Consider the following 24460-nt stretch of genomic DNA (forward strand, 5'->3'; position numbering starts at 1 on the left):
AGTCTTGCACATACTCAGTGACATTGGTGACTCTTTAATGTTACTAATTTCAGAAAAGTTTAGGGTGAACAAAAGTCTGGACCCACAGTGTATACGCATATTCAGAGTAAAAAAACATTAATGATTTCCATTTGACCGTCTTTATTAAGTATTTTGAAATAAAGCCTACCATTCTTACAGCTGAAACCTTTTAAAGCTGCAGATCTGTGATTTACATCCTGCAGGCATTTCTATTTTCCCCAACTGTGCACAACAGCATTTTGCATGGTTAAAAAAAAATATATATATAATACCAGATAATTGTATAGTAGCTGATCCCCATTAAAATGTACCAAGCTGCTGCAGGATTCAGTTGATGAGATGTAAACCAAGTCATTCGGAGTGTAACCATGTTGATGTGTTTCTCTCTAATGCTAGGTTAAAAAAAAAAGCAATGCTGCTAGTCTCTTAAGCATGCAAACTACCCAGAACTGTCACATCAGCTGACAGACAACTGGGTTACTTAGCACTATGGGAAGAGAGGTGTTTTGATGTAAATGAGACAAGGGTGAATTGGTGTAACAGAACAACCCCAACTTTAGAACCCCTGCACTATGAGGGGCTCTGTGACCCGTCCCCTGTGGTCATGCTGTCCATTATCTGTGTGTGAGAACATTCTACCAGCCGGAAGGCCTCCATGAACTCGTTGATGTCGATGCTGCCGTCCTTGTTGAAGTCGATGCTGACGGCCAGGTCAGAGATGGCCTTGTCGCTGATTTCCATCTTCAGGTGAGAACTCAGGAGCTTCCAGGTCTGACGGAACTCCTCAAACGAGATCAGGCCTTGGAGGAGGACGAAGAATAAGACACTTTTTACAGACTTATTCTTTTCCATTATTCTAGAGCAGCTGCACACGAAGCTAAACCCATCATGCTCAATGCCAACTGTGGGCTAGAGTGGTGCAAAGGATGTGTTACACTGGAATAGAGACTAATCTTGTGTGATTTGTTAATAATAGAGTCAATGTGTTTATAAAGGCAAGGGTCATAGGGATTAACGAATGGTCAGGTGACTATGCGCTGATATTCTTACCTGAGTGATCTGTGTCTATTATCCTGAAGATGGTCTCTAGGTTGGAGTGGTGTCTGTACATGGTCTCCAGCAGTCCAGTGTGAGCCAGCTGAGGAGAGACAGCAACAAAAAGAATCAGTGGATTATCTGTTTACTGTGGAGACCTGTGTTATATGGTGAGATGTATTTTAGTAGGAATTTAAAGGTGAACGACGCCTATTTTTTCAAAATTTTGGCAATATTCTGCATCTAGTTTTTGTTGTGAAATGCTCTAGAGTTTTGGAGAAAGCTACAAATTCAGTGTTGGAATCAGACGTCCAAAGAAAGGTGGTGTTGATACCTTCCATGTCATTGTTTTATTCTAGTACAATTCTAGTAAAATTATTCCCAAAACATTCTTTTAAATTCCCCCAATCTTTCATCATTATTCCATATAAAGCTCCTCCGACAAGTGGAAGTCACCTTGCTCAGCCCCCTCCAAGACCTGCAGCAGAGTGATAAAACTCCTCTGCCTGCTCCATGCCCTACCTCGGGGAGATTAAACCTCCCTCGAGCCGCTCTTTGAGCTACCTGAGTGTGATTAAACCTCACTCAATACACAAACCTGTAAACACACTTTTCACTCCCTAAAATCGATAAATGGTGAGGTAAAAAATACCTAGACACACAAACACCATGCCCTACCTCTTTGTTGGGGTCCATGAGCGCCAGCTTCCTGAACCAGTCGTTGTAGTTGATGGTGCCGTCCTGAGAGCTGCAGCCAACCAGCTGCGAGCGCAGGACTCTCCAGGGCAGGCCCAGGTGCAGCACCCTCTCCGTGGCAACTGCCCAGTGCTTCATCGAGATTTCACCTGAGATGGACACAGGTAAGTTAGGGTTAACCTGTTAGCTGTTAGGTAAGAGCGGGTGAAATGATGATTATGACGTTGTTGTTGTGATAAAATACATCACAAGGCTCTTTATCAGAGAGAAATATAGGTGTGGTCATGGCGGCGTGGTGGTGAGCACATTCACCTCCCAGTGCTAGGATCTTGGGTTAAGTCCCAGCTGGGTGGTTTCCATAGTTTCACTGTGTCTGTATGCGTTTCCTCCCACAGCCCAAACACACGGATGCTATGTGAACTGGCTTCTGCATTAACTGTCCTGGTGTGTAAGTGAATGAATGTGTATGTATGTGTGGGAGTGAATATGTGTTTATGCCCAGATATGGATTGGCCGTGAATGTGAATGTACAGCACCCGTCAAAAGTTTGGACACATCTCATTCAGTGTTATTTCTTTTTTTTTTTTTATTATTTTCTACGTTGTAAATGAATGTGGAAGACATTAAAACTATGAAGGAACTCATATGGAGTGATGTAGTAAACAGAGAAGTGTTAAAGAAACCAGACTATGTTTTATACTTTAGACTCTTCACAGTAGCCCCCTGTTGCTTTGACGACAGCTTCTCACACTCTCTCCGTTCTCTCAGTCGGCTTCATGAGGTCGTCACCTGGAGCGGTTTTCAGTGAACGGCTGTGGCCTCGTCGAGAGTTAATCTGTAGAACCGCTCTCTTCTGAATGTGTCTGAGACTGTAACTGGGGTTGTGCAGAGGTAGGGGCTGGTACACCGCTCTATACAGTGACTAGCTCTACTCCACCAATCACTGATGAGGAGATGCATCCAAACTTTTGATGGGTACTGTATTTGTTAATGTGTTTAACCCATTTTAATCAATTACCCACAGTCTATTTTTATAAATGGATGATAATGTGGTACGCCTTAACTTTACTGAAATTCTTTACCTCCACATTTTCAGATGGATATCTGACACTTTCAGACAAACTGGTCACTGTTGCACTTTTGTGTTAGAAATGATTATTAATGATTGATTATTAACTTTTAAATGGTTTCCAGCCTAAAGAAGTACCATTATTACATTAACAGACATTTATAAACAGGTTATAAGGATGTTCTTATTCTAAAATAGTAAAAGTAGTGGGTAACATTTCATACAGTGAACAAGTTTCCTTTAGAACTGAGTAGAACCATCCAGTCAACGCCAGCTTTTTCTGTTGTTGTGAGAAGTACCAGGAGGGTATTTCTAATGAAGTGAATAAGTGAGTTTATTTCCTGTGTATGCACGCTGGTGTTTGGTATCACTGCCACTATGTGGCAGCTCAGGAAACAGCCGACACAGTCTGGAGTGAGAAGTAATTTTGTAATTCCTTGTAATTCTTCTCTGTGGTATAATAGACACAAGGCTAACGCTCCCCTGTTCACTGGAGCATCATTCATCTCACAGCGTTTGTACTGCCACCTTGTGCCCTGGACAAAGCTTCTGTACGACACCTGTTTAAAACAAGGCTGCCTTCATGTGGGTGACCCACTCTATGGAAAATAAACTGGTTCATGTGAGTTGCACATTGTACAAAAAATGTATAAAATATTTAATGTTTTATTCTACTTTTTGGAGGTAAAAATGACTGACTGCTGCTTTAAGTTGTATCTTGTCTGTGTGTTACCTGTGTGCTCCGGGTCGTACTCCTGGAAGGCACTGATGAGGTCAGACTTGTGAGCGAACAGCTGTTCTCTCAGAGCTCGAAGAGCAGAGCGCTCTGTCCGGCCGACACTGCACACACACAAGGACGGCTCTTACCTCGTTACGCACTGTGGTCATCTCACCAGTTCATCAACTTGTTTTGTCTTTGACACAGTTTCTACATAAACACCTTGTGCTGACTGTTTTAGATATTTCGTTTTTACGGCGCCCCTGAGGTGACGCGCTGGTCGTTTTTAATATAAAAATAATATACTGAGGCCACAGACTCAAATTTTTTGGCAGTAAAATAATGTATTGAAGCCATTAAATAATATATTAGTTCATGTGCTAAATGAATTATCTCATGGCCACAACATTATTAAAATCAACCGGCCTGTCACCGTAGGGGTTCCTTACTTCTGTGTTATAAACTTCCAAATTCACTTGTCTTCTTCAGCTACACACACAGGGCCACCAGCCTCAGGAGGGTGGAGGTGAACGTGTACTTCCTCCGAGACACCAGACAGCCGTCTGCTTCTTTTAGAACCGTCACCAATGACTAACCGTTTGGCGTCTAAGAGAACACACGCTCTCCAGATCTGTCACATCAGCTTGCAGTGTGGGCCGTGATGGAGGTATAGGACACTGTCCTGGATTCAAACCTGTGATCTCCAGACCCTTGTGCTGCTTGGGAGCCCCTCATTTGAGTGAACCCCACCACTTAAAGGTACAAACCTTACAGACATACTCCGTATTAAAACCCCTGACTTTTAAAGAATCACCGGATGAACAGGTCTCAACAAACAACATGTAGCTGTGAGAATTTGTTGGCATTTGGCCACACAGATTAGGTCAGGTGCTGGAGTTTGATTAGATCCCTAACTCATCCCAGATGTACTGGATGGAGCTCCATCACTCTAGAGAGCACAGTTACACTGCTCCAGAGCCCAGTGCACCCTAGTCAACCCTTTACACTGAGCATGTTAAACACAGGTTAATATGCAGCTGCTGTAGAGCCCCCATATGGAGATGATTTAAACAGTGTATGTCTGTGTCCACAGTGGGTGCCCCTTAAAGGAGCTGAATCCACTCGTAATAAGGGTGTCTACAAACTTTTGAACATATAGCGTAAGTTGTTAGAGTGGTTCCAGTCTATTTGTGAGACACTGACCTCTGTCTCGGTGTGAGCTCTCTGGTGGTTCTGCTGGTCTGGTACTGGACAACGTGAGGATTGAGGTCCGGTCCCAGTCTGATGTAAGCCCCTCTGTTGCTGCCCACTTCGTAGTAGTTGGATGCTGAGAAGATGGTCAACACCTGTAAACACAACTCGAGAGTCATTAAAAGCCCATTAACAATCTGCGTGTCTCAGGCTCGTTCATGGGCTGGTAACTCGGGATGTACAGTGTAGCGTACAGTCGTGATAACATGCAATCGAAAGAGCAATTTCTGCACATTCACCAAGTGTTTGAACTGTATTTCTGCGCTGTGTTATCGCTAAGATATTAATAGAAACATTGCGAATGGTTCTTCCACCCCAGAGGGTTAAAGGAACACTACATAATATTTCACCTTCAAAATCATTGTGAGGCTTCACTGAGCTGTAATAGGGAGAGTAGGGCCTTTATCATTGCTACTCCGGGCTCTGCACTGCAGAAAGTGCACTATGTAACGTATGTAACGTCCCCCTCCCCATTGATTTCAGTACAGTGCTGTAAAAATGACTTACACTAGGGGGAGCCCCAGCAGCAAACATATCAAATCTTACCTAGTGTTCCTTTAAGGTAGTAGTATTTATGGAAGGGTTAATGGTAACGCTTCACAAAACTAATGGAAGTCTATGTAATGTCCCCACAATTCACAGACACAAGACTGTATGTGTGTGTCCGGGGTGGCTGTGTGTCTGACCTTGCGGTTGTGGCAGAACTCATATCCATCTTGTTTACACTCATGTGATCGGATGAGGAGTCGTAGGTTGTGGCGGTTGAGCACTTCCTGAGTGATGTCCGGACCCCAGTAACAGCCGCCCCCTCGCACTTCATTCGGGACACAGCCGTCCTGGGACATCGGGTCACTCCACAACATGTCCACTATCTGCAGAGCAAAATGTCTCCTGATATTGGCCTTAACAAAACCGACACGGACCCCTGAATGTCGTGTTGTAATTGTCGTCATGACCATATAAGGACTTCCAGGTCTAAGCAGGTTTTCTCTATTATTCATGTTCACTCATTCATTTTCTGTAACCAATTCATCCTGATCAGAGTCAAACTGATTGGAATAAAGGAAGCAAGGCAGGAACGCGCACTGGACAGAGCACTAGTCCATCACAGAGCATCACACACTCACACCTGTGGACAGTTTCACACACTCACCCAGTCTCCCACACACTCACCCAGTCACTCACACACTCACCCAGTCTCTCACACACTCACACCTGTGGACAGTTTCACACATTCACCCAGTCACTCACCCAGTCACTCACACACTCACCCAGTCACTCACACCCTCACCCAGTCACTCACACCCTCACCCAGTCACTCACACACTCACCCAGTCACTCACACACTCACACCTGTGGACAGATTAACACACTTACCCAGTCTCCCACACACTCACCCAGTCACTCACACACACACACACACACCTGTGGACAGTTTCACACACTCACCCAGTCACTCACACACTCACACCTGTGGACAGATTCACACATTCACCCAGTCACTCACACACTCACCCAGTCACTCACACACTCACACCTGTGGACAGATTCACACATTCACCCAGTCTCTCACACACTCACCCAGTCACTCACACACACACACCTGTGGACAGATTCACACACTCACCCAGTCACTCACACACTCACCCAGTCACTCACACACTCACACCTGTGGACAGATTCACACACTCACCCAGTCTCTCACACACTCACCCAGTCTCGCACACACTCACCCAGTGGACAGATTCACACATTCACCCAGTCACTCACACACTCACCCAGTCACTCACACACTCACACCTGTGGACAGATTCACACATTCACCCAGTCTCTCACACACTCACCCAGTCACTCACACACTCACACCTGTGGACAGATTCACACACTCACCCAGTCACTCACACACTCACCCAGTCACTCACACACTCACACCTGTGGACAGATTCACACATTCACCCAGTCTCGCACACACTCACCCAGTCTCGCACACACTCACCCAGTCACTCACACACACACCTGTGGACAGTTTCACACACTCACCCAGTCTCGCACACACTCACCCAGTCTCGCACACACTCACCCAGTCACTCACACACTCACCCAGTCTCGCACACACTCACCCAGTTTCGCACACACTCACCCAGTCACTCACACACTCACCCACTCACCCACTCACTCACCCACTCACTCACACACTCACCCACTCACTCACACACTCACACCTGTGGACAGTTTCACACACTCACCCAGTCACTCACACACTCACAATTGTGGACAGTGTCACACACTCACCCAGTCACTCACACATTCACCCAGTCACTCACACACTCAGACCTTTGGACAGTTTCACCCATTCACCTAGTAACTCACACACTCTCATACACACACACACACACACACACCGTCATAAAGGCAATCCACCTTCCAGCATGTGTATTTTGGAGTGTGTGAGGAGCTCAGGTTTGTATTCTTACCTGTTTCCACTCTTCAGCGTCGGTCTCCAGCATCTCTCCAGAGTCGGGGTCCGAGTCGGAGGAGATCGGATCATGGATTTTTTCGCAGGATGCACTAAGCCCCGCCCACCTCCTCCTCTCACGGAGCTCCTCCTCCACATTGTGTCCTGAGCGAGAGGTGCAGACCTGCAGGGAACGGCGCTGCAGCTCAGGCCGAGCCAATGAGGGGTTAGTGTGAGTCAGAGACCGAACTCTCCTCCGTCCGGCGCCGCTGTGGCAATCTCTCTCTTCTTCAGAGCTGGGACCTCCGGCCTGGCGACGCTTTGGGGGTCTGAGGGCTGAGACATACTGCAGGGGGGCAAGTAAAATATTATTATTCAAATGCTGGCCTTCCACTGCCCCAGAGAAATATGAACTCACGCATTTCTCTACAGTGCAACATTTCAGACCAAAATAAACAATCCTTATCACTGTGTTTACCTCAGTCACTGAACTGTACAGGAAATCTTCTTTGAGAAATTCTATTATGAATACTTTCAACACTGAATAATATAAATCTCTTTGTACAGGTTACATTTCAGTCTACATTCATTCTTCATGAATTCTCTGTGTCGAACTGGACACAAGTAAACATTAGGGGATAATAAAGCGTGAGTCACTGTAGTGTGTGGACGTGACGGAGGATCAGACCAGATTAGATAAGATCAGATAATAATAGATTAAAGTTGTTTTTGTTTTGCGAATGGAAGCACTTACTCTGTTTCTTTCCAGTTTGGCAATAAGTTTGAGGTCAGTGGTGTCCGAGATCCCTCCGTGCAGTATCAGCACTTTGTGATCGATCACTGTTGCCAAGGGCAACCAGCTGAAGATCTTCTGGAGCAGCTTTAATATCTTCTTCCCATGAAGCTGTAACATAATAAAGAGCACACACACGGCCATGAAACTCAGCTGTTCAGGAGCGCTTAGGATTTGTTTTCTTTATTTGTTTACTTTTCTCTACTGTTTGACCATGAGCAGCGTGACCGTGAAATCTGCATAGTTTAATAATTAAAGAAGCAGTCAGTCATTTTTACCAACAACACATTGTAATAATGTTTATGAACGTGATAATTCATTCATTCATGTCACAGGAGGAGTCAAATTCTTTTGCAGTCCTTGAATGAACCTGTTCCAGGTGCCGTTGAGTCCAAAGCTTAGCAGTTCCAGAAAATGAATGAACCAGTTTATTCTCCATGGTGTGGGTGCCCCAAAATACAAATCAAGCTGCACAGTAAAAAACACTGGAAATCTTATCATGGTAATTTTGTGAGTTAAAGAAAGCTTCAAGAAAAATGAAGGAGATATATTCCCCAGCATTTCCATGAGGGAATATAGTTCTGTTCTTAATGAAGTTGCTTCACTCAAAATACCACAAAGATCAAAAACACCATTCTCCTCTGTCTAATCAGCCCTGTTTAGAACGCCCGCTTTCAGCGCCTGGCCTTTTAAATGATAATGAATCGTTTTTGCTAATTTCCCTTTCTTCTTTGTTGTCATTTTCTCTGTTTTCACTGAGTGCTCTTTATGTCTCCGCGCTCGTCGTTTCTGTTTTGATGTGTTTAACCTCATCTTTGCAATTCTAAAGTCTCTGCACTTGACGTCAGAAGCGGAGCAGAATCAGAACGGCTCGTTTTATCCAGTGTTTTCTGACTTAGGCGTGTGTGTGTGTCTTGATTGACACCAGATTCACACATTAATGTCTTTATATGGACCCTTTAACACAAGTGGTTTTATCTACTGTGTGAGTAATGAATATCTCTGGAGTAATTTAGTGAGAGGCAGTCGATACTAAGTGGATGTGATATATTTAGACAGACATTCAGCAAAGGGTAATCCGCTATCTGTGGGGTTAGCAGCTGTTGCTAATGCTGAAAATCTGAACCCAAATATGACTCTCTGTCTGTTTGTCTCTCTGCAAGCCAGCCCTTTACTGGGTCACTGGAGTGGTTATTTAAGGTGGACTGAGCCTCTTTTGGGCAGGGAAAGACCATCTAATCCTCTATAATCTCACAGGTGAGAGTGAGTGACCCAAATCAGGCGCCTGTAGCTTTAGAGACTGCGCAAGGAAAGTAGTCACAGTTGAGAAGGTGCAGGTTTCATCCGTCAGCTGGGCGCCTGAGTGTTTGGTGATTCATTTGCCAGGCACGTGATGAACAGCGTCACACCACTACTCACCCTGTATTTCCCAAGAACCTCCTTGGTGAAGCCATATCTGAAAACAAACCCAAAGAAAAGTGAAATAAAACATGATATCTACTTAATATCTCTGTATTTCCACCTTAATATCACAGACGTTTCTCCAGAAATGCATTTTCTGCATTTCCTCATAGATATCTATGTAGTTCCTCCTTAATATCTCTGAAGTGTGTCCTTAATATCCATAGCTTTTTATTAATAACTCTGTACTTTCTCCTTAGTGTCTAATGCCTGTCTGTCTGGGTGTGTGTTCACAGCCCCTAGTGCAATAGTGTGTGTGTGTGTTCACTCCCACAGATGGGTTAAATGCAGAAGACATATTTCATTGTACATTGTACAATGACAAATAATTGCACAGGAAAAAAAAACCTTAATATCTCAGCTGCTTATCTCTATCATCTCTTTGAAAAGCTTTTGTGGTCACTGTGTAGCTGTAAGAGTGATGACCTACAGTGAATGTGGGTAGGCTCCGGATCCACCATGAATCTGAACTGGATAAGAGTTACAGACAATGAATGAATGTGTGTATGACCTCAGGTTAACGATGTGGTCCTCGTGGTTTCCCCTGTTGAGGTGAACATCGTTGGGGTAAAGCAGCTGGAAGGCAAAGAGGATCAGCAGAATCTCAATAGAGTCCTTCCCTCGATCCACGAAGTCTCCATTAAAGACGTATGGATTCTCCACGGAGGGCAAGCCGTTCTAGTTTTAGATAATAATAGTAATATTAATAATATTAATAATGGAAGCTGGAATTATATAGTGCCTCTCATACCACACTCATAGAGGAACACTAGGTAGGATTTGTTGATTTTGCTCCAGAGCAGAGTGTAATTCATGTTTACAGCACTGTCCTACCCTCCTTCAAAAGTTACATAGTGCAGTTTCTGCAGTGCTGTACCGGAGAAGTGACAACAGAGGCCCTATTCTCTCTATTTCAGCTCAGCGGAGCATCACAGTGATTGTGAAGTTGTAAAAGGTAAAAATACTATGTAGTGTTGCTTTAACTTATTCGTGAATTAAAATGTTGTTAGAATACTTACTTTATAAAATACCAGTAGGAGATCTTCAAGGTGTCCGTGCAGGTCTCCTGTGGGACAGATATTAGTAAGAGAAAAAAGAAAGGAAATGAAGATTTGCATATTGAAGTTTCACAGTGGGCATGTTTACACTTAAGTGTGCAACTAGACTAGAGTGTCTCATCTTAACTTGGGCTTGGGACAGAAAGGTCATGGGTTTAACCCTCCAGACCAGTAGGACAAATGGGGGTAAAGAGGCTGTACCGTTTGAATTTGATTTATATTTTGAAATGGTAGAATGTAACATGGGAAGCCATTTGTTATTCAATTTACGATAAAAAAAAAAAAAAAAAACATTATCCAATTTCCCAGTTTCTGTTATAACACCAAATAACATCTCAATCTACTAGAATTAGGAAAAATATCGACTTAGATTTTTATGTTTTCTAAAGTGTTCCCTTTGACTTTTTCATTGTCCATCCATCCATTATCTGTAACCACTTATCCAATTCAGGGTCACGGTGGGTCCAGGGACTACCTGGAATCATTGGGCGCACGGCGGGAATACACCCTGGAGGGGGCACCAGTCTTTCACAGGGCAACACACACACTGACACATTCACTCAAACTCTCACAGTCACTTTTGAGTTGCCAATCCACCTACCAATGTGTGTTTTTGGACTGTGGGAGGAAACCAGAGCACTCAGAGGAAACCCACGCAGCCACAGGGAGAACACACCACACTCCTCACAGACAGTCACCCGGAGGAAACCCACACAGACACAGGGAGAACACACCACACTCCTCACAGACAGTCACCCGGAGGAAACCCACACAGACACAGGGAGAACACACCACACTCCTCACAGACAGTCACCCGGAGGAAACCCACGCAGACACAGAGAGAACACACCACACTCCTCACAGACAGACACCCGGAGGAAACCCACGCAGACACAGGGAGAACACACCACACTCCTCACAGACAGTCACCCGGAGGAAACCCACGCAGACACAGAGAAAACACACCACACTCCTCACAGACAGTCACCCGGAGGAAACCCACGCAGACACAGAGAGAACACACCACACTCCTCACAGACAGTCACCCGGAGGAAACCCACGCAGACACAGGGAGAACACACCACACTCCTCACAGACAGTCACCTGGAGGAAACCCACGCAGACACAGAGAGAACACACCACACTCCTCACAGACAGTCACCCGGAGGAAACCCAAGCAGACACAGAGAGAACACACCACACTCCTCACAGACAGTCACCCGGAGGAAACCCACGCAGACACAGAGAGAACACACCACACTCCTCACAGACAGTCACCCGGAGGAAACCCACGCAGACACAGAGAGAACACACCACACTCCTCACAGACAGTCACCCGGAGGAAACCCAAGCAGACACAGAGAGAACACACCACACTCCTCACAGACAGTCACCCGGAGGAAACCCACGCAGACACAGAGAGAACACACCACACTCCTCACAGACAGTCACCCGGAGGAAACCCAAGCAGACACAGAGAGAACACACCACACTCCTCACAGACAGTCACCCGGAGGAAACCCACGCAGACACAGAGAAAACACACCACACTCCTCACAGACAGTCACCCGGAGGAAACCCACGCAGACACAGAGAGAACACACCACACTCCTCACAGACAGTCACCCGGAGGAAACCCACGCAGACACAGGGAGAACACACCACACTCCTCACAGACAGTCACCCGGAGGAAACCCACGCAGACACAGGGAGAACACACCACACTCCTCACAGACAGTCACCCGGAGGAAACCCACGCAGACACAGGGAGAACCCACTACCTCCAGGTCCCTGGAGCTATGTGACTGTGACACTACCTGTTGCGCCACCGTGCCGCCCACTTTTTCATTTTATAAATCCATAAAGGTAGTAACTGTTCAAACAGCTGCTCAACAGGACGGCTTGTGAACCATATTCTGAAATTATTTTAGAAACAGTTAGAAGAGGACCGTCTGCCACAGTGTCACATGATTACGAGAAAGAATGAGGTTTTGGTTGAAAGTGACTTGAGTCAAATCTCTAACATATTTCTCTCTTATTAAACTTTCTCCTCAACAGTCATGTAACCTGGTGGCAGATATTTCTGTAAAAAAACAACGTTTGAAGTTTAATCCTGACTTTTACGTGCTTAGAGCTGCATGTACAAAGCTTTCTGAGCATAACATTTTAAGACATTTATATTTTTTTATTTCCTTGCCATTTTATGTGCAGTTGTCCAATCAGAAGTCAGGTAATGGGTCATTCCCTGTTTTTCATTCAAAAACAATCTGATTATTATTTTTCCCATAGTGCTTTTTTCTTAGATTGAAATTTCGAGAGGTTTCAAACCACCCTTTTCAAAACAAAAATTAAAGTGCCCTTGAACAGGGAACCTAACCCCCAACTGTTCCCTGAGTGGCTGCCCTCTACTGTGGCTATGGAACTGTTCATGGCCTTAATCACTAGTGTGTGTGTGTGTGTGTGAAAATTTCATTGCACTTCATTTTACACTGATGATAAAAGTGTGTCACCTTCCATTTTGTTGTCAGTAAGCCAACAAGGTTTAGTCGACACTGGTTCCCAAAATGGGGAGTGAAAGCAAATCACTCGTAATAATTCCGCTCTGAAGGTGATTTGTCATTTAATTTTGTATTGTTCTGTAAAAAGTTGCAGTTTTGTATTAATAACAGTGTTTAAAATAAATTCCTGTGGAGGTTGGAAGCTAAAGACATGTAAGTGTTTGTTGGAGTGTGGGTGCTCAAAATTGATCTCATCTACAAAATGGTGGCGGAGCACAGAATACATTTAGTAACCAATGCCGTACAGCCCTGCTCTGTTTTAGACTTGTTCTGCCCCCGTGAGTCCTCTCTGCCCCTCTTACCACAGATGGTGATCTCCTTGCTGTGGCAGGTGGACACCTGGTTGATGTTTGGCAGCACTCTCAGCAGTCTCCATGATTCCCCGAGGAGCTGCAGGACGTATCGAGCATGGAGCTGCTACTGGGAAGAAAACACACACCACAGAAACACACATGGAGCCAGCTGGGCAAATCTGGGGGCTCTTGTGCTCAGAAATCTCCATAGTGTCTCCTCTTGAGTTTGAGCCAAGGTCTCAGTGGTATCTCATGCTGAGCTCAGTGCTGAGATAATAGCACTACTGTTTATGCGCAGCTGATCTGAGAACAGAGCTCCAGTGTTTCCCCACCAGCACTCACAATACGCTCAGGTTTGATTCTGGACGTAACTTATTTTCTCTTCTGTGACAACTGTGTCTTTATGTTTGAGTAAAAACTATTCCACTGGATTAATCAGTGTATCTTTGCTGTTAGGACAAAACATTTTAGCTCCTTTACAGAATTTGTTAAATGTATTAAAAATTTCACAATATAACGACTTTCAAGTGCATCAGGTATCTATTGGTGCCTTTCTGCTGCATGGGATTGGCTCGACTAGACTCTGCGTGACTCGACTGGTCACTTTTCCACTAGGACAGCTCCCCCGTGAAATGGAGCCAAAACCCTGTCTCTAACATCAACCCTGGGCTTTGAAATCCACAATAACCCTGGTGGTAAAGTCAGGCGCTGTGTACTGTTTTTTGGAGTGAACACAGCTCCAACTCCAGTTTTCAGACTGTCACAGGTTCGGCTTTCGCTGGAAATTTAGTACCGACTTTGCTCAGATGGAACCCGGCAGATGGAAACGTACCTGGTTCCAGGGACCAGGACCAGATTTGGGCAGTGGAAAACCAAGAGACGAGTCGAGCTGAATTGTGTAGGTTCCGAAAGTGCCATATGTTCTCTCTCTCTCTCTCACTCACTCACTCACTCTCTCTCTCTCTCTCTCTCTCTCTCTCTCTCTCTCTCTCTCTCTCTCTCTGTATGTCTACACTTCTTTCTCTCTCCATGTTTGTCACCCCATCTCTCTCTCCGATTTAACTCCAACATCCCTCCACACTCTTCAAGATAAGAGCTGTTCCAGGTATCTGTTAGCTGGTTTAACAGAATGTGTGGTTAGTTTTCTCCTCCTAATGTGCTGAGCTCCTCTTTCGCTGTCTTGGTGGTAGATTGAGAAGATGTAAAACCTCATGTGACAGAGGGAGACCTAAATAATGGATGGAACTGGCCTCGACTAATTTCCCTGATTAAAAGACGACACCAATTGACATTAAATACATATTTATTTCTGTTTTTTTAATGTGCTATTTTGGAGCCACGTGTTTTGTCCCAGCCGTGAAGGTACATGTATTTGACTGGACCTACTTGTTTGTGTTTGAAGGCCTCCAGCAGTTCAGTGATGTGGTTAATGGTGAGGGGAAAGGTGAGGTGGGGTCCAGTGTACATGTTTGGAACTTCAATGCTCTTGTAGCAGAAATACGGCTCCCATTCTACGTCCTGGAACACCTCATTCTCTCTGAAGATGTGAGAGATCAGGCTCCCTGAGAGAGAGAGAGAGAGAGAGAGAGAGAGAGAGAGAGAAAGACTTCTCATGTTTCATATTTATCAGTCTAATATTGTTAAGCATTAGCCGAGAGGGTAAAGCTCTTACTTTCACTGCTTGCCGGTGTGAAGTGATCCATGAGGAAGCCGAAAAAGTTGTACAGCTGAGAAGGAAAGAAGGTGATACAGTGGCACACACAGTATTCTTTACAGTGATTTGAACATCTCAGATAACAGCAATAAGGCTTTTTGATCTACAAAACCAACGTTTTGAAAAACCATCTCAGATCACAAAAATACTCTGGCACTGGTCTGACACACATCGCCCCAATTTTACTTGCCCACTTGCTATATGGAAAAAACAAAAGGCTCACCATTTTGTGGTTTTCAAACAGAGGACAATGGGGGCAAAAATGGCGGCATGGGTCTGATAAACACACACAGGGTGGAAGCTTGGATTCCAGGGGCCTGGGGTAATTTCAATATTTGGGGGCACTACAGCATTGTGTATAGGATAGTGATGTAAACAGTTGATAAATGCATCCATATCTATGAAACTTTTTTACTGAACTTTAATACATAAACACTATTTAACAAGACAACGTTCAGATTTTCTGTTCAGACCAAAATACAAAACTGTCTGTGAGGAGTGTGGTGTGTTCTCTCTGTGTCTGCGTGGGTTTCCTCCGGGTGACTGTCTGTGAGGAGTGTGGTGTGTTCTCCCTGTGTCTGTGTGGGTTTCCTCCGGGTGACTGTCTGTGAGGAGTGTGGTGTGTTCTCCCTGTGTCTGCGTTGGTTTCCTCCGGGAGACTGTCTGTGAGGAGTGTGGTGTGTTCTCTATGCATCGGCGTGGGTTTCCTCCGGGTGCTCCCCATTTCTTCCCATGCTCCAAAAACACGCGTTGGCAGGTGGATTGGAGACTCAAACGTGTCCGTGGGTGTGAGTGTGTGAGTGAATGTGTGTGTATGTCTGTGTTGCCCTGTGAAGGACTGGCGCCCCCTCCACGGTGTGTTCCTGCCTTGCACTGAATGATTCCAGGTAGACTCCGGACCCACCACCACCCTGAACTGGATAAAGGTTACAGACAATGAATGAATCAATGAATCACTGTGTTGAAATGACATCAAAGTAAATCATTTACACCAGGAGGCAAAAATGCATATAGCAAAAGCAGAACCCTGGCGATTTAGAAATTCTGGCCTAACACTCTTTTTAGGTCCCAAAATGAGGACATGTCAGGGAAAAAAAGGACGTACTTTCATCTTGTGGGCATTTCATGCCAGAATCTGGAAAGCTCTCAGATTACTGTCTGGTTCCTATCACCACCAAGAGATTCAGATGTCTCCTGTGTGAGACACAGAGCCCAGACTCACTGACCTTGATCTGGTCCTGTTCTCCTGCATACTCTATGGACTGGAAGATGTTCCACGTGCAGCGGCGCCTCATCTCCAGCCGAGCCACGTACTGTCTGTACCAGCGCTGAATCAGTAGAGCTGCTCTCATCGCTGAGCACAGGGTCATAAACATAAACAAATATGTTATTTAGACATAAGGCTTTATTCAGACAATGTCCATATTCAGCCTGTTTGAGTTGCTGTTTACTGCTTTAATGCTCTCACTATATTTGTAAAAGGCACAAGGATATCTCACTTTTCTCGCCTTTTGTATGCCGATCAGCCAAAATATTAAAATCACCTTTTTGTTTCTGCAACCTCTGTCCATTCTGTCAACTCCACTGACCATAAACTGTAGACCGTATGTTGCTATGCATACTTTGTTAGCCTCCCTTGCACCCTGTTGTTCAACGGTCAAAACCAGCACAGATGTTATATTATTTGTGGAGTTTGATCCCTTCAACTGGAAGAAAATGGGGACAGAGGAGTGAAGGAAGAGCAGATTCACAACTGACTGTGCTGCAGGGACTGGAATAACTGTCCAGTGCTCTGGGTGTGTGTGTGCTCACTGCCCCTAGTGTTTGTGTGTGTGTGTGTGTGTGTGCGTGTGTGCTCACTGCCCCTAGTGCATTAGTGCATTAGTGTGTGTGTGTGTGTGTGTGCGTGTGTGCTCACTGCCCCTAGTGCATTAGTGTGTGTGTGTGCGCACATGTGTGTGCTCACTGCCCCTAGTGCATTAGTGTGTATGTGTGTGTGTGTGTGTGTGCTCACTGCCCCTAGTGCATTAGTGTGAATGTGTGTGTGTGTGTGTGTGCTCACTGCCCCTAGTGCATTAGTGTGAATGTGTGTGTGTGTGTGTGTGTGTGCTCACTGCCCCTAGTGCATTAGTGTGAATGTGTGTGTGTGTGAGTGCGTGTGTGCGCGTGTGTGTGTGCTCACTGCCCCTAGTGCATTAGTGTGTGTGTGTGTGCGCGTCTGCTCACTGCCCCTACTGCATTAGTGTGTGAGTGTGTGCGAGTGTGTGTGTGCTCACTGCCCCTACTGCATTAGTGTGTGACTGTGTGCGAGTGTGTGTGTGCTCACTGCCCCTAGTGCATTAGTGTGTGTGTGTGTGTGTGTGTGTGTGTGTGTGTCTGTCTGTCTGTCTGTTTTGACTGCTAAAAGCAGAGGCATGATTTCACTGTACCGATGTCCATTCTTCACTGGTCCAGGTGGATCAGACACAGCAGTTCTGCTCAAGTGGACACCATCATCTTTCCAGTTTTATTAATTATTAATTTTGCACCTTTCACATTAACATCATACTAAACTGAGCACGCTGTGCTATGCTTGATGTGTTTGTCATGTTTTTAAAGCAAAGAAATAAAGAAATAAAAAGGTCTAGGATAAGCGCAAGATATTTTCGTCTATTTTAAAAACTAAATTATATACACCAATCAGCCACAACCCTAAGACCACCTGCCTAACATCATGTGCGTCCCCTTTGTGCCACACAGATCAGCTCTAGCACGACATGGAGTGAGGTGTTCCCAGTGCTACTCCATTGTATTTAGATCTGTGGAATTTGGAGAAGGCCAAGTCAACATTTTGAACTGTGCCATGCTCCTGTAGGGTGTTAGTGAACAGCATATTCCGTATTGAAGATACTCTAACAAAAAAATTACCATCACATTTTGGCACTGTCAAAGAGGCTCAAATCTTTACCCTCACCCATTTCTCCTGCTTCCAACATCAACTTCAAAAACTAACATAAACATCCCACCCCTCGACAGTGTGTACACTTCACCTGTCAGTGGTTTTATTCTTGTGGCTGATCTGTGTACATCCAGCTATGCTGATCTGAAAAAAACAACCACCCACTCACCTGTTGCTGCTACAGAGTAAATAACAAAGACAATCGTGAAGTTATGAATGAATGAAACAGGCTGAAATTTCATAGTTGCAGCATATTTCAGCAAATAATTCTGATACAATAATCATTAATCAATAATGTACCTGGAACTGAGACACTGGCTGAAATGGAGAAGAAAACAAAACAAATATCATTGATTAGAATGTGATTAATGTGAACAGAGTCAGCACATTATGAAATAAACATTTATAGATGTTTATGTAGGCTTATATCAGTTGTCTGCTATAGGTGTCATGTAACCTCAGACATGTGAACACCGTTTAGATCTTAATGAAAATATCTGTGATTTGCTTTTGTCAAAATACCACAAGGATCAAATACCACAGCAGTGTATCCTCCCTGTCTAAACAGCCCTGCTCAGCACCTGTTACACATTAATGTGCACAAGCACTGAACAAGGCTTATTTTAAAAATATGTCCTTTAGGCCTGGGCTAAATCTAGGTCTGTCATAACTGATATAAATCTACATTAGCATTCATAAAGACTTATTGCAAATAGTATCAGTTGTCATAAAAGCTGCTTTAGTCCAATACATCCTAGAAAGTGTTATGACAACAGACTAAAGTTAGAATGATCTTTCATATATTTTTACAGATGTTCATAGACAGTTACAGAAATGTCTGGAATCCTTAGTGTTTAACCTGATGTTGTACCTCGGTTGCATGTTTTCAGCCGCTGCTCTTTGGGGTGGTGTTGAGTGGGTTTAGAAGATCCACATCCCATCTCCTTCTGACGTTCACTCTGAAAAGTAAACACAAGCAGCCTTACAGCATCACTGCATCACTGCATCACTGCATCACTGCACTACAGCAGCGTAGCTCACTCTCACGTGGCAACTAACCGCAGCAGTTAAACACACTCTGTTTACTTCCCATTAATGTTCCCCAGCTGCTCACAGAGCCAAAGGTGTGTCTATAATCTCACACACCACATACTACTCAGCGTGAGTTCATTAATGAGAGCCTTGGAGCCAATAATCTGGGATTATCCGTGCCATGCCCACTTTTTACAGGTACCTCATTGGTCTTCAGCGTCCAGAACCATCTTCCTGCTTTGTGTAGCTTTGACATACACAATATTATGAATCTCAGGGTGGTGAGGTGCACACAGTGTTATATGGGAAATCAGAAGCTGAAGAAACCACATTTTAATACTATTTTAACATCATTGCCTTTATTTTATTCATTCATTCATTCATTCATTCATTCGTTTTCTGTTATGGCTTTATCCAGATAGGGGTTGCAGTGGGTCCAGAACTAATGTTGGATCATTGCTGGTCAATCACAGGGCATCAACCACTCGTCTGGTCACTCACACCCCACACCGGTGGACAGTTTTTTAAATCCATTCACAGTGGTGACATACACACAGATGTTCTATGATTGAGGCTTTTTATTTAATTCACTCCGACACTTTGAGGAATTCATCATTTTATGAAAACCTTTGGGTATTTTTGTGTCTATTATCTATTTTTCACATATTTACAATCATTAGTGTATTATCTATGTTTTTTTACATTAGTAGTAATTATGAGTATTTACATAGTCTTCTAGGTTTTTTGAGCTACACACAGCACAAAAAAGTCCACATGACTAATATGAGACTCATTCATTCATTGTCTGTAACCACTTATCCAATTCAGGGTCGCGGTGGGTCCGGAGCCTACCCGGAATTCCTGGGCGTTATGCAGGAACACATCCTGGAGGGGGCGCCAATCCACCTACCAACATGTGTTTTCAGACCATGTTAGGAAACCCGTGCAGACACGGGGAGAACACACTAAACACCTCACAGAGTGAGGAGTCCCTGGAGCTGTGTGACTGCGACACTACCTGCTGCACCACTGTGCCTGCTCTAACATGAAACTCTTTATCTTTAACAAAACAGGTGGCAAATTGAAGTATATGCTATAAGAAATAAAATATTAATTAATTATTTATTGTACAGGGTGGCACGGTAGTGTGGTGTTGTGGGTTCGAGTCACACTCTGGGTGATTGTCTATGAGGAGTTTGGTGTGTTCTCCTCGTGTCAGTGTGGGTTTCCTCTGATGGTACACACGTTGGTAGGTAGATTGGCGACTCAAAAGTGTCTATGTTGCCCTGGGAAGGACTGGCGCCCCCTCCAGGGTGTATTCCCGCCTGCGCCCAATGATTCCAGGTAGACTCTGGACCCACCGCGACCCTGAACTGGATAAGGGTTACAGACAATGAATGAATGGATTTATTGTGCAGAGACCATGTGTTTTTTTTTTTAACTGATTAACAGAATCAGTAAAACATGTAATTTGATGAGGGACACAAAGCTGGACACATCTGAGCTGCTGTTTGTTGTTTATTTATTAATTTAGTCGTCTTAATAATGTGACGTAACTCTATACAATTTAATGTCTTTACACTAAGTGAACGAAACTAAAGTTTGAATTTAAACAAGTGACAGTAGTGTGATGTACTGGACTCTGGACACTGTTTAATACTCACCAACTGGTGTTTCTCTTCTCAGAATCCCACCATCTCAGCAGAAATCCCTGTGTCTCGTCTGAAGATGTTCAGATCTCCTGCAGGTGAAGGACAGCCATGTGGACATGTGTCATTACAGAAGGAGTGACAAACTCTTTTTTTTCTCCACAATCTGCTGCAGCTGCTGATTCAAATTGGACGCTGTGTTCAACCATGGTCTTGGACAGTGGCCCTCTCACAGCCTTCTGGCACAGATGAGTGTCTTTCACTTCCCTGTGATCCACTTAATCAAAACAACAACCAACAAGAAGATTAGGATTACAGCTCACTAGACTCAGCTGGAATCAGTAGGTGGCTCAGGAAGGGGGCAACAAGTGGTCAGTTGCTCTGGGTCATGTGTTTGCATTGCATCAGGGCTTTTGCTCTTGTTTATTTGAAGCTGAAATACATCAATTTAAATGTCCAATATATGCCCCTCTAGCGTAGTCAAAGAATTGAGCATGGAGACTATTCTGAAAAGTATGAGCTCCATAAAATAGTATTGAGGACTGAAATTGGCTGTTTTGGCAAAACTGCACATGAGTTTAGGTCTACGAATATTATATACAAGATATGAATGAACAACTGAACATCAGTGTCCGCAATGGATGAACTTTACAAGTAAATGAACTCTCTAGTTATAAGGGGTGTCCACAAAAATCTAAAGATATATAGAGTTGAAATGTTGGAGCTTTATTAGAGTATAACAGCATAAAACTTCAAGTAAACTACATATCTTCAAATAACATAGTGCTAAATTACATATACATAAGTATGGTCTATAGGTACATAAGGAATTACAGTAACATTCATTTTAGTGTTAAAATATATATATATATATATATATATATATATATATATATATATATATATATATTTCTTTAAATGGTTATATAATGACCTAATATTAGAATTGTTTACATAATGAATTTCCTAGTTACTGCATGTATTATTAACAACATTACTAACATTCAAACTGCATTAACAATAATCATTAATTTGCTGTGGTTTTAAAAGTATTTACCATAATACTTTCTAGTTGCCAATGGAATTTCACTTACATTCGCTGTAAAATTAGAAATTCCTACATATTTAGGGAATAGTTTTACATTCACTATAATATAAATTAATTACATACTTACTTATATTCTTAAGGATTTTACAAAGTTGCTATTTTTAGTGTGAATAGTGGACAGAAACATTTGGACATCTGGTTGTGATGAGATAAGAGTCTTTCCCACCTGCAGTTTGTGGCCCGTGCCAGACATGAATAGATCATTTCTGGAGTATCAGGCGTTCCTACTCAGGGCTCTGGCTCTGAAGAGTCTAAAGTGAATCAGGGAGGTTTACTGCACTCAAGGCCAACATCCTGTGGATCAAAAGTTTGGCTGTGACCACAGTTGAACTAACCGGGGTCATTCGAGGACAAGCATTTCACTTATCCCCAAAAGACTCTGGCAGAAACAGAGGCCTTATTCATATGCTGTACTAAAATGTTGCAGCCTTTTTTTTTAATGTGAGTGAATGTGTGAGTGAGTGAATTGATGTGAATGTGTATGTCAGTGAGTGACTGAAGTACATCAGAGAAATTGATCACAGATGAACTTACTGGGGTATTCTGAGGAAAAACCTTTCACTTACCCCCTGCTGAAAGGCCTAATTTATGTCATACAACAGTGTAGCATTAATGTGAGTGTATAGGGGTCATTTAGTAAGTGAATATGTTTGATCAAGTGAATGTCTCGGTGGTGTTTGTAGGTTAAATAGTGCCTGTTTAAGTGTTGATCATGGTGATTGTCTGTAAATTGATGTAAAGGAATGGCAGTTGTTCTCTGAGTTAAGTTCCAAGGTCTGTATTCGCAGCAATTAGAAAAGAGCTTGACATTTCACAGAGGAAGCTTGTGGAAGCCTTTACACTCCAAAATCATCTATCAATCTATCTATTTATGTCTATATTTTATTATATTATATTATATTATATTTAAGAAGGACTGGCACCCCGTCCAGGGTGTGTTCTCGCCTTGTGCCCAATGATTCCTGGTAGGATACGGACCCACTGCGACCCTGAATTGGATAAGATTGGATATTTAATAAACTCAACATACTCACTCTGACCAATTACATTTTTTCCCAATCATATTCATGTTTTTATTGACAAAGGCTTTTGAGTTCAAATGATTTATATTAAAGCTGCTAGGAAAATTAGTGAAAAACTTAAAGTACGCCGCATTAAAATACCTTAATATTAGTCAACGACTGCAGAAAATATTTTTACTGATTATATTAAGTTAAATTTATGAAATGTTGTAATTAATTAATATGCTAATTACGATTTATAGGTAAGCTGCAAGAGAGAAGACTCTTAACTCGGGACAAATCGCAAACGGCTGCAGTCTATGCTCGATCTCCGAGGAGTGAACTGTGTAAGATACAAAATACTCGCTTCTACACTATTTCACCAATTGTATATATATATGGATGTGTCAAAAATTAGTCTTTGTTAGATATATTATGCACTGTTTGAGTGCAGGAGTCAGTATGTTGTTTCTTCTGTAGTTCAATATGTAGGGAACAAGGCGCCATTTGGGACATAGTCCCAACTGAGGGGAAGAAAAATAACGTTATTTTGCCAATCCCATTAACGAGCTATTGGAAATTAGCATTGGTGAGTTAGCCAAAATACTTATTAAATGAATGTGTTTTACTAAACATCACTATATTTTCGTATAGTTGTTAATATATAACAAAAATATAACAATCTTAACAAGAAACTACATATGAATTGTATGTTCTCCTTCGGCAGCCCGTGGCAACAACAGTTTACTCTGAAACGGATTAGCACTAGCAAGCACTAGGTTTCTTGGCGGAGGAATTTATTATTTGGGTGAACAACAGGTTATTTATTTAATTGGTTTTATCGTATTTTATTTTGTCCAACGTTTTATTTTTTTAAGATAGCAACCACTTAAAATGCTACACAGTGTTTTCATCAGATGTTTAGGCGAAAATACCTGAAAAGGGCCCCCCACACCTGAACTTGGTAACCTTTGTTACATTGTGTGGCGTTTTCAGTCAGGGTTTCATCTAATTTTCTTTCAGACCAAAATGAGCCATGGAACAGTAAACACTGCCCATCACTTTCTGAATCACACTATATTAACAGAAATAAAAATCAACAAGTAACAATAGATTCACATGAGTTTCCTGAGTAACATTTTTTTTTTTTTTTTTTTACTCAGGACTTTATTCATAGTCATAGGCTCTTTATTATTATTATTATTATTTATTATTATTATTATTACACATTGTATGTCTTGATATATAGGAAATATTTGTATAAGTAATAATATTTTTTATTACTTTTATTATTTATTTGTATTTTCTGTTTTTACTGCTATTTGTCTTAAGTTTTTATGTTCCTCCCTTTATTCATTTAGTTTTATTCTTACTATTTTTATTTTGAATAATTAAAAATATATAAATTACTATTATCTTATTTTGAGTTTAACTTCTATATTTATTTATTTTTAATTTGTCTTTTTATTACTATTATTGTTTCCCTTGTTATTGTTTTTTACTGCTGTAAAAGTTCATCTCTAGTTTACTCATCTACGAATTTTATTCTTATGACCAGATTCTTATTTTAAGTTGAATTTCTATATTTATCTTATTTATTTATTCTTTAT

General features: G+C 42.7%; 1 protein-coding gene across 1 annotated transcript; it reads right to left on the reverse strand.

Moving 5' to 3' along the window:
- Nucleotides 1-224: 224 nt before the first annotated feature.
- Nucleotides 225-23821, reverse strand: LOC136668233 (serine/threonine-protein phosphatase with EF-hands 2-like). Its single transcript, XM_066645611.1, is given in 19 exon segments — nucleotides 225-821; nucleotides 1072-1159; nucleotides 1735-1901; nucleotides 3555-3661; nucleotides 4743-4885; nucleotides 5477-5662; nucleotides 7265-7591; nucleotides 8000-8149; nucleotides 9458-9494; nucleotides 10011-10177; nucleotides 10519-10565; nucleotides 13418-13535; nucleotides 14795-14970; nucleotides 15081-15135; nucleotides 16349-16476; nucleotides 18361-18378; nucleotides 18932-19019; nucleotides 20757-20833; nucleotides 23786-23821. Coding segments are annotated over 17 exon segments (2214 nt in total). The 5' UTR covers nucleotides 19002-19019; nucleotides 20757-20833; nucleotides 23786-23821; the 3' UTR covers nucleotides 225-591.
- Between the last annotated feature and the right edge of the window lie 639 nt (nucleotides 23822-24460).

Source organism: Hoplias malabaricus, chromosome 15 (genome assembly GCF_029633855.1).
Source record: "Hoplias malabaricus isolate fHopMal1 chromosome 15, fHopMal1.hap1, whole genome shotgun sequence".
Lineage (NCBI taxonomy): Eukaryota > Metazoa > Chordata > Actinopteri > Characiformes > Erythrinidae > Hoplias > Hoplias malabaricus.